General features: G+C 43.3%; 2 protein-coding genes across 3 annotated transcripts in view; one reads left to right on the top strand and one right to left on the bottom strand.

Annotated features, from left to right (window-relative positions):
- Positions 1 to 186: 186 nt before the first annotated feature.
- nfrkb (nuclear factor related to kappaB binding protein) lies at positions 187 to 10988 on the bottom strand. 2 transcript variants are annotated; one of them, XM_061804396.1, is made up of 26 exons: positions 10866 to 10988; positions 10416 to 10569; positions 10133 to 10334; positions 9925 to 10052; positions 9671 to 9842; positions 9407 to 9511; positions 8454 to 8527; positions 8290 to 8371; positions 8022 to 8214; positions 7837 to 7948; positions 7631 to 7757; positions 6937 to 7014; positions 6776 to 6852; positions 6660 to 6706; positions 6520 to 6580; positions 6259 to 6433; positions 6068 to 6174; positions 5854 to 5977; positions 5661 to 5740; positions 5360 to 5556; positions 5009 to 5279; positions 4614 to 4793; positions 2805 to 3509; positions 868 to 974; positions 626 to 794; positions 187 to 475 (listed from the first exon to the last, which is right to left on the bottom strand). In XM_061804396.1, exons 1-26 carry the CDS (start codon positions 10949 to 10951, stop codon positions 335 to 337), a joined length of 3954 nt encoding a protein of 1317 aa, XP_061660380.1. In that variant the 5' UTR covers positions 10952 to 10988; the 3' UTR covers positions 187 to 334. The 2 variants fall into 2 exon arrangements, with proteins under 2 accessions (XP_061660380.1, XP_061660381.1); XM_061804397.1 differs by having other exon boundaries at positions 189 to 475; positions 659 to 794.
- Positions 10989 to 12613: 1625 nt separating this feature from the next.
- The window catches only part of LOC133491703 (ryanodine receptor 1-like), a 45560-nt gene continuing 45119 nt past the window's right edge, over positions 12614 to 13054 (top strand). The window contains 1 exon segment of the mRNA XM_061803208.1: positions 12614 to 12661. Coding sequence (XP_061659192.1) covers positions 12614 to 12661 — 48 coding nt within the window.

The raw sequence follows: 13054 nt of genomic DNA, 5'->3' as shown, positions 1-13054 counted from the left end.
CTGTTGCATTTTAAAAATGAGAACCTGAATTAAAAAAATGAATAAGACCATGGTGTTTACCTTTTTTTTCTTGCCAATCATTCAAATCGAATAAATACAAATTAAGTTGTGAGCTTTAATGAGTGATAATCAGTTTTGTTCTCATAATTTAACATATTTACTCAAAGAGAATGAAAATAATGAAATATAGTTGAGGAAGGTAATTAGAAAAGAAAAAAAAAAAAACTTTGTTGACATTGTCAAACATAACTGAACGTGTGCTTTCAAGTTACACAGAAAAGAGTACGCACTAAAACGGCAATATTACACAAACATCTCAGACGCCGAGCTCAGATCACTGAGGAGGTGTGGGTGGAAGATCGGGCGGACATTTTGGCGAAAGCGCTGTTGTGACGACAACCGTGGAGACCGATTTGGGGGAAGCGGCCGCCATGTGCTGCTGGAGCTGCTGTGCCTGCACGGTCTGGATGCGAACCTAAAGAAGCCAAAGATGAGCGTTAACACCGGATAAGGAAATGAACTACAACTTGGAATTCTTGTCATTATAGGGCGTTTTATGTAGAATGCTGCGGAAATGTAATCAGTTCATTACAGTATATGGTGCTGCTACGACTATATAATGCACCTGGTCTGCTTCGTGGTGAAACTTGTACCAAACCTGTGTGGCCTGTCCTTGCTGCTGCAGCTGTTGGAACTGTTGCGCTGTGACAAAGCTAACTGGTTTGTTCCCAGCGATCAGTTTGGTGCCCGCAGGCATGGTGGTCAGGATGATGTTCCTTCCCAGGCTGCTGATACTACGTGCAAAAGACAACATCATTCAAAGCCCATCAGGTCAATATTGGATAAAGCGCATATGTTGAGGCTTACTTGGTGTTGAGACTCCCCTTCACAATTGGCGTGGTCACTACACTTTTACTTTTTAGTGGTTGGTTGAGGACAGAGAGAGGAACTGTGATGCGTGCAGGTATCTTCCCCTATGAAAAGGTGAAAAGAGACCACGGTTGCCATGGCTTCTGTGTGCTTAGGCAACAGATAGAAATCAAAACAAACATCCATCTAAGACCAGATGGTTTCAGGTTTCACAACCGGGATCAAACTGGAGCAAATGACTTGGCAAAATTTAATTACACGATTGCTTCTAGGATTTTCTTCGAGGGCTTCCACTGCTGTTTAAATTTACTGTGGTGAATACAAACAGTCATGGTAAAAGGTGCTTTTGTTAAGCAAAAACCTAGAAGACAACAAAGGTTTGAGCAGTCAAGCTGAGAAGTACAAGTCTCATACACTGACGGAACCTGTCTGAGATAACATAACATCTGAAAAACACACCACTCATTTTTGAGTCTAGTATATTTACGCTTTGGTCCACCAATACAATGGATCACAGGTGTGAAACTCAAGGCCCAGGGGCCAGATTCAGTCCACCACATAATTTTTTGTGGCCCGCTACAGCAAATTAAGTGTATCATGTTTCATGCAAAATAGATTTGTTCTTTTATTTGGGGAGGACCTAAACAGTTGAATTTTTTTTTTTTTTTTTTTTTTTTACAGGTAATATAAGCATCCCTGTTGACTAAATTGCCAAATATATTTTGTTGTCACTATTTTTCTACCACCTCTGATTTCAAATATGGAAAATTACCGTGTATAATGTGACATTTTTTGGGGGTCAAAAGTCAACAGAGCATTCAACATAGGTATAAGGAAAAGGAAACACATTGTACAAACATAATGGTATCTAAAGGTTGTGGAAAAACATATACTGTACTTTAACTCCAATATATGTAATGTATAATGTGTGAATTTAAACAGTAATTTATCGCTCATTCGAGATTCCTGACATCCTCTTAGGTGCCGCTGCAACATTGTAGGATGAGCAGCTGAAAAAGAGGAACTGCGGCTGTAATGAAGAAGATCTTTACTTCAACGAGTCATTTTAGACACACACACTTGTCAATGTGAGTGACAAAGAGGGAGGTCTTCAATTGCAACACAACACTCATCGACCAAGAAAATGAGGTGAATGAATGCACACATCTCCACCTACTAGGAAGGAACAATTAACTAACCAATATTACACAAGGTTCTCAGGAAACTACTGTATTTACAGTGCCACTGGGGATGCCGGGAAGTCCTCTAATGCTATCACTGCTGCTGTGCAACCATGTGACCAGCAGCGTGGCACAAGCGCGCGCTAACGTTGAGGATGACAAGCTGCTCAGTCCAAGATCCCATCGAATGCGACATGCAACACCGGTAACTATTTGACTTTCTCAAGATATTATGACTCCTGAGTCAAAGGCAAAACACACAAAAAAAGTTGAAATTTGTGGTCTTGAGCAACATACAATAAAAGCAACAGATTATATTGAGGATTTGTTGTGTTTACCAACCATTAGATCCATTCCAATACAGTATAAACAACTATCTTGTGCTACAAACTTTGTGGACAAGTGACGAAAAAAACAAAAAAAAAAGATATGATCGATATAAGCAGAGCTCAATACATTATTAATGACACTACACGCCCTGTTTATTAACTGAGTTCCTGCCATCTGGAAGGCAGTACGAGAACCATCACCACCCTGAACTCTCATCTTTCATCTAGCTGCACTATTAATGCAAAGACACGCTGATTTCAGCATCTTGAGCCATACTTTTTTTTATGCATTCCATTTTACACATGTATTTTTATTCTTAGTTTTAATCATTTTTACCTTGCTTTCATGACTCGGGAGAGGCTCTCCAATTTCATGGTCTTTCATATGATGACAATTCATTCATATAGCACTTAATTATCTTACCGTCTGTGTGTTGACCACGGGGCCAGCCACCTGGCGCATTGTTGCCGTGGCTGTTCCCAGTTTCAGAGGAGAAGACGAGGTTCCCGGACCCGCCGCCGTGATGCCCTTCGCGCCAGCCACCACACTGGCGGCCATGGTCATGACGTTGGCGCTGGTGGACACCGCTTGGGGCTTGCTGCCGCCGGCAGATGACATCGTGATGGTCTGCCCTTGCTTCTGCGGCATTACCCCGAGGCCTGGCATGATACGGATCGTGGTACCGCTTTTCTCCGGGGAGGTGACGGTAGAGAAGGTCCGAGATTTCTGGTCGGCCACGGTGACGGCCATAGTGGGCATCAGGCGTATGGCCGTGTCTCCCGCAGCCTTCAGCAGGGTGGAAGTGATGGGCGCAGTTTTGGTGGCGGGTACCTCCCCTGTGCAGGACGTAGCGGCAGAGACGGAAGCGTGAGGGGGTGTGACGTGGAGAGTGGCCGATATGCTCTTGGTACCGCCGGCCGAGCCCAGGAAGTCGGGAGTGAGTTTGACTGTTGCCACGGGAGATTTGGTGAGCGTGGCCATCATGTCTGGTGTAATCCGCAGTATAGTCTGGCCTTTGGCGTCTGTGGTGATGGAGGAGGATGGTAGACGCAAGACATCTTTACCCTGGAAGCGGAGGTTTGTGGCGGTAAGTGGGGTCTTCACTCCTAACTGGCCTGTGAGGGACACCTTTGCAGGGAAAATAGAATAAAACTTACAGTTTGCTTCGGTCTCTAATATGGCCTGCCAAGCATGTACAATATCAAAAGTCATGTATTTGTTGCATTAATTCAGGCTCCCTCCCAAAAAAAAAAAAAAAAAAAAAAGTTTAATTCATCAACCAATTCAAAGTCATATGACTAGCGACCAGTTCAAAGGGTAGCCTGCCATTTACTCGCTGTTAGCTGGAATAGGCTCCAGCACACTTGTGATCCTTGTGAGGATAAGCATCCCATGCTGCATGATCAATGGGGTTTATCTTGTCAACTCTGATGCGATCGGATGCACTTCCTACTGTGGCGATGACAAGAGTGGATCACGCTGACTGTATTATAACAAGAAAATGGGGGAAAACGTGTGTTGGTGATCGCTGCTCTGGAGAAGTCTTTGATTCAAGGCTTGCTTGAGGTATATACGTTCATATACTTTTAATATAATACAGCACACAAGCAGGCCACAAAACGTTATGTAGCCTCGCTAGCTAGTGCTAGCACTAATGGTTGTGCGTAAATATCCGTACGTTATGTCAAATCACGCTTATTTTGGTGTGGGTGAAGTATTTTAATTTCAACAAAGTCATTTCATTTCAGTAAGTTAGCACCCATTATTTCTGTCATGTTATAATGTTGTTATGACCAGACTGGTTAGAATACGTGACCTGACTAGAGAAGTGACATCCAACCTTTAAGGAACCAAGGCACATATTTTGCAATTTAAAACAATCCCATGGCACACCAACATAGAAAAAATGTCACAAAAAGTAGATACATTAATTACTCTGTGTACGTACTTCCTGCCATCTAATTGAAGACCATTCGTTTGTCCTGTCACTATGCCTCACTGCCATCAATAGATGAACAAAGATACATTATTCGTTATAAATAAATATGTTTTGGAGCAATTACGTACACAAGCATATGCAGTTAATGAACTGGTCATTTAAATGGACAAAATGCTCTATCTTGTGATCGGTCCGTAGATCAGTTATCGTTTTTAAAACTAATGATCGGCCCCAAAAATCCAGTTCGCATAAAGCCTAACGTGCCAATCAGGATAACGTGACCCATGGTTTACCTGTTTGATGTTTTGGTTGGCAACTCCTTGCACCACAGCTGACGCCGATGTGGGAACGCTGGCCGGGCTGCCGGGCGACACAGTCTGAGGCTTAGGCATGGTTACCGTGGAGACTGACACACTGTTTGGCACCTGCACTGGACTCCCAGACTGGCTCCTCAAAGGCACAGAAACCACTGCCTGTTTTGGACACAATACACCAAAAAGGAGGTAATGACATCATTTTAGACACATTAGTTCTTATCATTTGGTGTGTAACGATTCATTCCCTACATTGATGCATCAATTTACATTCTCTAAATCCAACTGCATCGGTCTCTGCGCAGCAAGCTGGCCTCTCAAACTAAATAATTCATTACACCTCTACTTAACATCAATATCATTTATCCTTTCACCTGTGAGATGCTCTTGGTTGCCACAGACACTGGCATTCTGATCTGATGAGGGCTTTGATGGACCAAAGTGGCTTGCTGACTTCCTGATGGAGAACCCAGTCCAGGCTGAGTGGAGACAACCCGCACCTGAGGGAGGGAGCCGGCCGCCAGGTGACTCACTATCCGAGCCGCGTGCTGGGAAGTAACGGGCTGCGGTGTGGCTGGACCGGCCTGACTGGCGGGTAAGAGGGAGCCCAGCTGGGGCAAGGATGGGGGAGACACCAAGAGAACGCTGCAAGAGACACAGGTGACGTCAAGCAAAGTGGATGTTACACAACTGTGGAAAAAAAAAAAAAAAAAAATGAAACACACCCTGAGTTGGATTTGGTTGCGTCAGGCACTGTGGTCTTAGTTGGTGTAGTAACTGTGCAAGGCAAGGGTGACTTTGGGGTGACAGGAGTGTTTGGGGTAGGTGTAGAATGTGTTGGTGACATGGGATTGGAACCTATATCCTGCCCTGTTTCCAAAAAGCCAGCTGTTTTACCCCCTCCTTCTTTGCAGCCAGATTTCTAAGGAAATAAAATAGAGATTTGCGGGTCTTTCCATTAATTCCACAGCAGCAAGACAAAGTACTGCAAATGTAACTAAGTATATGACAACATAGTTGCCTCACAGGTTTGGATGCAGGTTTTGGCTTCTGCTGAAGTGCTTTTCTTGCTTTTGCGGCAGCCGCTTGAGCCTGGTGGATCCTCTCTGGATGGGATTGGGTGGAAAAAAAACATTAGTAAAAAAAAAAAAAAAAAAAAATGAAGGCAGGACTCACACCTCATGTCTAACTGCTTTATTTCATCGACATTGTTGCTCACCAAACTCTTCCTGACTGCGGCTGCGGTGCAGGTAAATCCACAGTTTGCGCCCAATATCATACTTCACACAGGGGTCCTTCTCGTAGTGGAGTCGATCCAGAGCCCCGCTGACAACCGTGTTGACCTCGGGACAAGACAAACATATATTTATCACAAAGATGCCATGATTTGAAAAGTGGTGAGCGAGTTTTTAAGGGAGAAAGTGCCTCTGAACCTGTGCACTTGTGACATGGGGGGCCAGAAACTGTGAGTCCTTCAGCAGTTCACAGATCTCTGCCCGAGTTCCCTCTCCATTGGGTAGCCTGGCTGCTGCGTCCCGCACTAAGAGGAGAGAAAAGGAAAGCTTCTAAGCTTCGGGTTTCCTTTGCACACACAAGTGAAGCACCAATGAAGAAACGCTCGAACCCAAAGAGAGGATGGTAACATATGGGGGGCGGTTGGAGCGCAGCAGCGTATGCTCCCGGGCTTTATTGAGGGACATTTCCTTATCAAACACTCCCTTGACAGGCCCCACCACCGATTCAAAACCGTGCATGCGGAATGTGAAGGCTTTGTGGGGTTGGTTGTATCTCTGCTGCTCCTGATCAACATGACAAAAGAAAATGATTGACACTGGGGCATTTTGTAAACATAAACAAAAACAGTCAAACAAATGAGATAATAAACCTGAATTTGGAACAGTTGTCTCTCATCTCCTGTGCTGGGTCTCACCACATAATCGGTGGAACTGTTAAAAGATATTTAAGCATCGAATCAATGATAAGTAAAGACAAGTCATTTTTAGATTTGTAAAAACGGAGTCTTACACTCGTGGCATGGGGGTTGTTAACTCAGTTAGTTCTTCACTTTCAGTCTGTGGGTGACAAACACAGATACAGATGTGTATTTCAATCGGAGTCTGCAAGTAGATTTGTAATAATACCTTGACCACAAAATCTTTGGAGTCCAGCCAGAGTTGACAGAGTGCAATTATGTCCTTCTCTGCATCGTGAGTGGGGCCTAAAAATCAAAGGAAACTAACTTTCATGACTAGAAAAACAAACATGACATCTCCTAGAACTCTCAAACATGGATCCCTCTTACCGATCCATTTCCACTGCTGCGTTTCATCAACAAACTCCACGAATGGCAGGAACCCGCTAGGGAGTGCCATGACACCTTCTGCCGAACATCAAAAGAAAAACAAAAAGATGAATTAAATTTCGAGCGGAAAAATGTGTACCAAACAGCCATTTTGATACTGGTATTGATATTTGGACAGAAAGAGAACCAAACTGTTATGATTGGGACTTCTGTACATCAGTAGCTATATGGAAAGCCATTTGAGCATTTCTTTGATTTCCTTGATATTCATCTTGGGGTCAATTTTGTCCTCACAAGTAAGACAATTAAGTCCACAAGTAAAAATGATGATGATGAAAGTCAACGTACAAGTTAACATTTTTTCCCCACTACTGTCTGGCATTTTTGCTCAATAGACAACTTTGGCATACTAATAAGACAACTACATAGTACGAGTGAGGCAAAACTGTGAACTGTACTGTGTAATTGATCTATGGGCTAATATGTACAGTGAAGTGCTAAATATTTGGCAGGTGAGGTGTGTGGTCACGCGTGGTACTAGTAGTATTCAACACATACAGTTTTGCCCCATTAGTAATATGTAGTCGTACAACCAGTATGCCAAAGTTGTCCTACTAATGCGGATGAAGAAAGTACTTGGGAAACAAAGACTATAGAAGAAATGCTCAAATAGCTCTCCATAGTACCTCTTTACCTTTACTCTCTCCTGCAAGAAACTGCAGGGCATGGAGGACCAAGTCGGACCAGCAGGAGGCAGAAGAAAACCAGGCGTTGAGCGAGCTTGCAGGAGACAACTGCCACATCTGCACTTTTTCCTCTAACTGAGATCATCAACACGAAGTCGTCTCAATCAAAGCGTGGGCGATTCAACGCATTCACTAATAAGCCACATGGAAGTACCAGTGAAGTGCTGGCGAGGTGTTCCGTCCTCAAGATGGTCTCCAATAAGTTGAAGAAGCTGACGGCTAGTTCTTCCACGACGACCGGGTTGCTCGGCGGATCCTCCAGGATTCTGCCATGATGAAAATTACGCACATTGATAAGGTGTGTCCAGATGTGTTTTCTTAGTGTTGCGCCAAACATACTCCTCCTTGATGTGGGCCAGTGGTGTCAACGGAGTGTCTGGCATGGAGTTGATAATGTTCGCCACAGGGGTTGGTGCGGCATCAGAAGTAAGACTCTCACAGGGATCCTCAGACTCCACTTTCACTGTCCTCATTTTTTTCTTCCTTCGCTCTTCTTTTATTTTTTTCTTGGGCAGCAACAGCTCAGAAAGTGCTGCAAGAGAAATAAAGTTGGCATTAGTAAAAGAATGTGAAGTTTGGTGTTACTCGCTGGAGCCGATTCACTCACGTAAAGCTGACCTGCGACCGATATTTGCCCTGGAAAGTATGTCGCAGAGGTGGATATCAGAGGTCATTAAGTCTGGATGATCCTGAAAAGAAAAATTATGATTGATGTAATCTACAATGAATTAAACACTGTATCAATTTTAATCCCATCCAAACATCATTTACTGGTTGTTGTTTCCTCTTTTCCCGATGGTTTTGTAGCATAGCCTTCAAGTCCTGCTCGCCAAGCTGGATTTTTTCTGAAGGAAATGACAATATATCTCAATTTAATGTCTACAGAGAGTACAGTAGCCTAATCCCCCGCTATGTTGTAGTTCACCAATCGCGGTGCAGCTCAATTGGGGATTTTACATATCGTATGTGCGTTCGAGGCTTTATACACACATTAGCACATGCCACCTTATTGAGGAATAGATTCTAACAAAACTTCATGCTGAAGGTGTACTGTTGTGATTAAACAATAGCTAAGCGGCTGAATGAGTTAATGTAGGATACTTAAAATGCCTTCTGGCAAAAGTTGTGTCTACAAAGTGTACTCTCTTGATAAAATTCATCATGTGACAGGAGATGCAGTCAAGCTGACTACGTTACTAGAATGGGAAGCCTTCGATGGCATCACAACCTTATTAAATGATACAATACAGTATTTTCTATATCAATGGCTCACAAACTAAAAGAATACTTAGCTCTCCAAGAACCACCATCACCACCAACATGAAAATAGCGTAGCACGCACAAGGATTCATGAAAAATAAAAACAGAGGCTTTATTCATCTACAGCTAAAACAACTGTAAGCCATTGTGACACTACACACAGTTTGAACATTAATACTGGACTTAGATCCAGCTACTACTGAATTGCTTCTGTTAAAATGCATAGTAGAGAAGTTACACAAAAACTTTACTTCTTTAAAAAAACTACCGTTAAATATTAATAAATACAACTAAACTGTACTTTGGCTTACTATTAGAAAGCGTGTGTGAAAAATATAAACACACAGACTGGTTTCTCCATATCACCGATTTTTAGATATCGCAGGTGGGTCTGTAAACTATTTCCCAATAAGCACGGGTGACTGCATTATGTATATTACAAAAAATATATATATACTACTCACCAGAAATCTCCATGTCTTGGGTAGAGAGGCTAGGCACAACCCTGAGAGGGACAGTGGATGTGGGCGAAGAAGGGGATTGTGGTGCTGGCGTCCACAACGTTAGATCTGTGTGTACAACAAAGTACGAATACAGTTCAGTTAACTTTCTTCGGGAATTTTTGAAATGAAAACTTCCTATTTAACATCTTAAGACAGCTTGTGATATGTAAGAATGGAAATATATGAAAAAAAAAAGGATCGTAAGAAATGATGAAAAACACTGACCATCATCATCTGAGGAAGCATTACTGTCGCCACATTCAGTTTTCACCTCCTTTAAAATGCGTCTCAGTCTTCTTCTGACCTTTTGTTCTCGTAGTTCAGTGTGACTCCTTGTATGTAACTTTTTCTTTGGTGGAAAGTCCAGACCATTGTGAACCGCAAAGTCCAATAACTCCTAAAACAACAAGAATAACTATTGAGACACATTTCTGGCCATTGTTGTGCTTACATCATTTTTTTTTCCATGTAGGATATACCTTTCGAGAGACGAGGATTTGTTTCAGCAGCCTGTGGTAATACTGCTGAAGAGAGTATAATTGTCGCCTTTGCTGAGACTTGGCACACAGCTGTCTGTACTTGACGACTTCAGGGTTGAAGTAACCATCTGTGTTTTGATCAGGAATGGTACCATCACTGAGCAATGATGACTTGAGAGTAGATGAATCAGTGGACGTGTAAAATTACCTCTGAATAGTTTTTGTGCAAGATGAAGAGGATTTCCAAAATGAAAATTTCTGTTGTTGAACAGGTCTTCAATGGCGCTGCCCTGCTCTGCTTCATTATTGTCGGGGAATTGCGGCAAAAACTGACTGAGGTGTTGCCGCTGAGAATCTGACAGCACTTTGGTCCACGTGCTCTCACTCATCACAGAGAAGAAGATTTCAGGCTGACAACAAAATAGAAAGCAAGGTCATCACAACTTTTAACGATACAACACCAACGCAGTGTTTAGCCACACATTGCTCACATCTTCAAGTAGTTCCTCGGGGAGGCTGACCCTGCAGTTACCCAGCATGCACTCTTCTGTAATCTGAGCATCCTCTTCCTCTTTTGGCTCAAGAGGGTCTGTCAGTATGTGAGTCAAGACATCCATCCTCTCCCTCTGCTGCCCCCCACTGTTACTACAATAACATAAAAAAACATTTCATGAACCATGCGTGAATAAATACCACGTCATTATTTCAAGGTTAACAATTGAGCTCTAACCCGATAGACGATTAGCTCTCTCCGTGACATCAAACAAGGGTCTTATTTGTAGCATGACTGTTAGCGTACATCATTAGCGTAGCGACTTACGACGTTATTTATCAACCGACGCTTCAAAATCAAAGTATACAATAACTCAACGTTACGTTGTTCCAATATTTTCAATTTGCAATGAACATTTTTTAAAAACCACAACAAAGTTCGCATTTACCTTATCTGTGGCCACCCTCTGTTTTGATATTGCAGAGGGAACAGTTTTAATGACGTACCGTGTTCTTCTTCTGCTGTACATAACATCGTCAAATGGAACTCTGGATGTATTGCCCCCTCGAGAGGCGGGGAGGCGAACAACAGCAGAAGACAACAAATATCACGAGTTATTGTAGAAACTCAGTGAGAGGTATGCTTCACGACGATACCCCCATCTCGTTATTACTTCTAAATACAACTTAATTATGGTAAAAAATCTAATCATTTTGTAACAGTGTTTTCTAACTTACGACTGAATGCCACTAAGTGCCCATCTTATTTACTTATGTACAAACTAACAAGTCTGCCTAGTTAAGGCACATGCTAATTAGCCTACCGTATATGTTAAGTCATGGATCAGCTCATTCTCAAAAGCAACTTCTTGGTTTACCGACTGAGAGCCACCGGGTTGTACACTTCTCAAATTACACATTTGCTCAAAAATGATCAGGATATTCATTTGTATGAAGACTGATTTCTCACAATAATAGTCAACATATTGGTGCCTGGTGATGGTGCATTTTACTACAGTATCCATCCATCCATCCATCTTCTATACGAGCTGACCTCATTTGTGGCCGAGCCGTCAACACTGTGTTTTGTGAGGATGGGGCACTGCTGACTTCGACTTCGACGTTGCGAGTCGGTGGGGAGAATAATTTGAAGATCTCCTCAATTCCACTGACACGCTTTCCGATGAGGGAGCAGAGTCTGGGTTCTCTGAGTCTGAGTCTATCTATGCGAGGGACCCCCCGAGGTAGATGAGATTCACCCAAAGATTCTAAAGTCTCAAGATGTTGTAGGGATATCCTGGTGGACACTGCTCTGCATCATCGCATAGTCATCAGGGAGAATGCCTCTGAATTGGGTGCTGGGGTGGTGGTCCCTCTTTTTAGGAAGGGGGACCAGAGGGTGTGTTCCAACCGCAGAGGGATCATACTCTTCAGCCTCACTGGGAAAGTATATTCAGGTGTGCTGGTGAAGAGGGTCCGTAGAGTCGTGGAATCTCAGATTCAGGAGGCACAATGTGATTTTCATCCTGGCCGTGGAACAGTGGATCAGCTCCACACCCTTTGCAGTGACGTCGGGGGTGCTGGGGCATCTGATTCGGATGCCTGTCGGAGGTCTCCCTGGTGAGGTGTTCCAGCCACCGGAAGGAGACCCCAGGGATGACCCAGGAAACGCTGGAGGAACTGCGTCTCGTGCCTGGCCTGGGAACGTCTCGGGATCCCTCCAGAAGAGCTGGATGAAGTGACTTGGGGAAGGGAAGTCTCGGTGTCCCTGCCAGAGCGCCAGCTCCCATGAAGTGACCTCGGATAAGTGGTCGGAGGTGGATGGATGGAGTTACATACCCTCCTCTTCAGGCCGAATTCAAACGTACAATAGTTTATTGTAGCCCATTTATATTATTGTACAAAATCTCACTTTATAACACTTTATCTTCTCAAAGTACTTACAATAGTAAACTTAGAAATAAAAGGACAACTTTAAAAGCACTCCCTTGGCCAGTTGCTCCTCCTCTCTATGAGTGCAGTCGTGAATGAGCAGTCAAACGCCTATGCTGTCATAAAACAGGCCCGAGAGAGAGAAGGGGGGGCTAGACTCAAGGCGCCCTTCAGAAACCCTTCAGCAACATTTCCCCAAGAAGTCAACAGGAGGACTGAGAAGACCAAGTCTCTGTCAGAGTGGTGATCTTAATGCCTCAGCAGAATGGCAGAAGGCGCCGATGGAGAGGAAGAGATTCAGTTTTTGCGGACAGTAAGTGACGGTGTCTTCTTCTTCTCAGATTAATACATTTTCTGCAAGCATTTATAGGTTATACTCATCTGGTTGGGTGTGTTTGAATACAGATGACACTCAGATTGACAAGAACAGTTGTCTTTGTTTACAGGCATTGTTACCTATTTACAGTCTATCCCTTTGGACACTTGATATTGGTCTGGTTCATACATGAGAAGAAACCATTACGACACGAATCTATCCATCCATTTTCCAAGCCGCTTATTCTCACAAATGTCAAATAGTTTCTGTAAAGTAAATGAATCCCCCCCCCAAAAAAAAAAAAAACAGACAAGGGCATTTTTTCCACTATGTTAGCATCACTTTTGCGTTTCACAACACTAAATAACCATTTGAGAAGATTGTTGAACT

Source organism: Syngnathoides biaculeatus, chromosome 18 (assembly GCF_019802595.1).
Source record: "Syngnathoides biaculeatus isolate LvHL_M chromosome 18, ASM1980259v1, whole genome shotgun sequence".
In the NCBI taxonomy this organism is placed as follows: Eukaryota; Metazoa; Chordata; class Actinopteri; order Syngnathiformes; family Syngnathidae; genus Syngnathoides; species Syngnathoides biaculeatus.
Note: the sequence above shows the minus strand (reverse complement) of the source record. Positions and strands in the feature narration are given on the sequence as shown.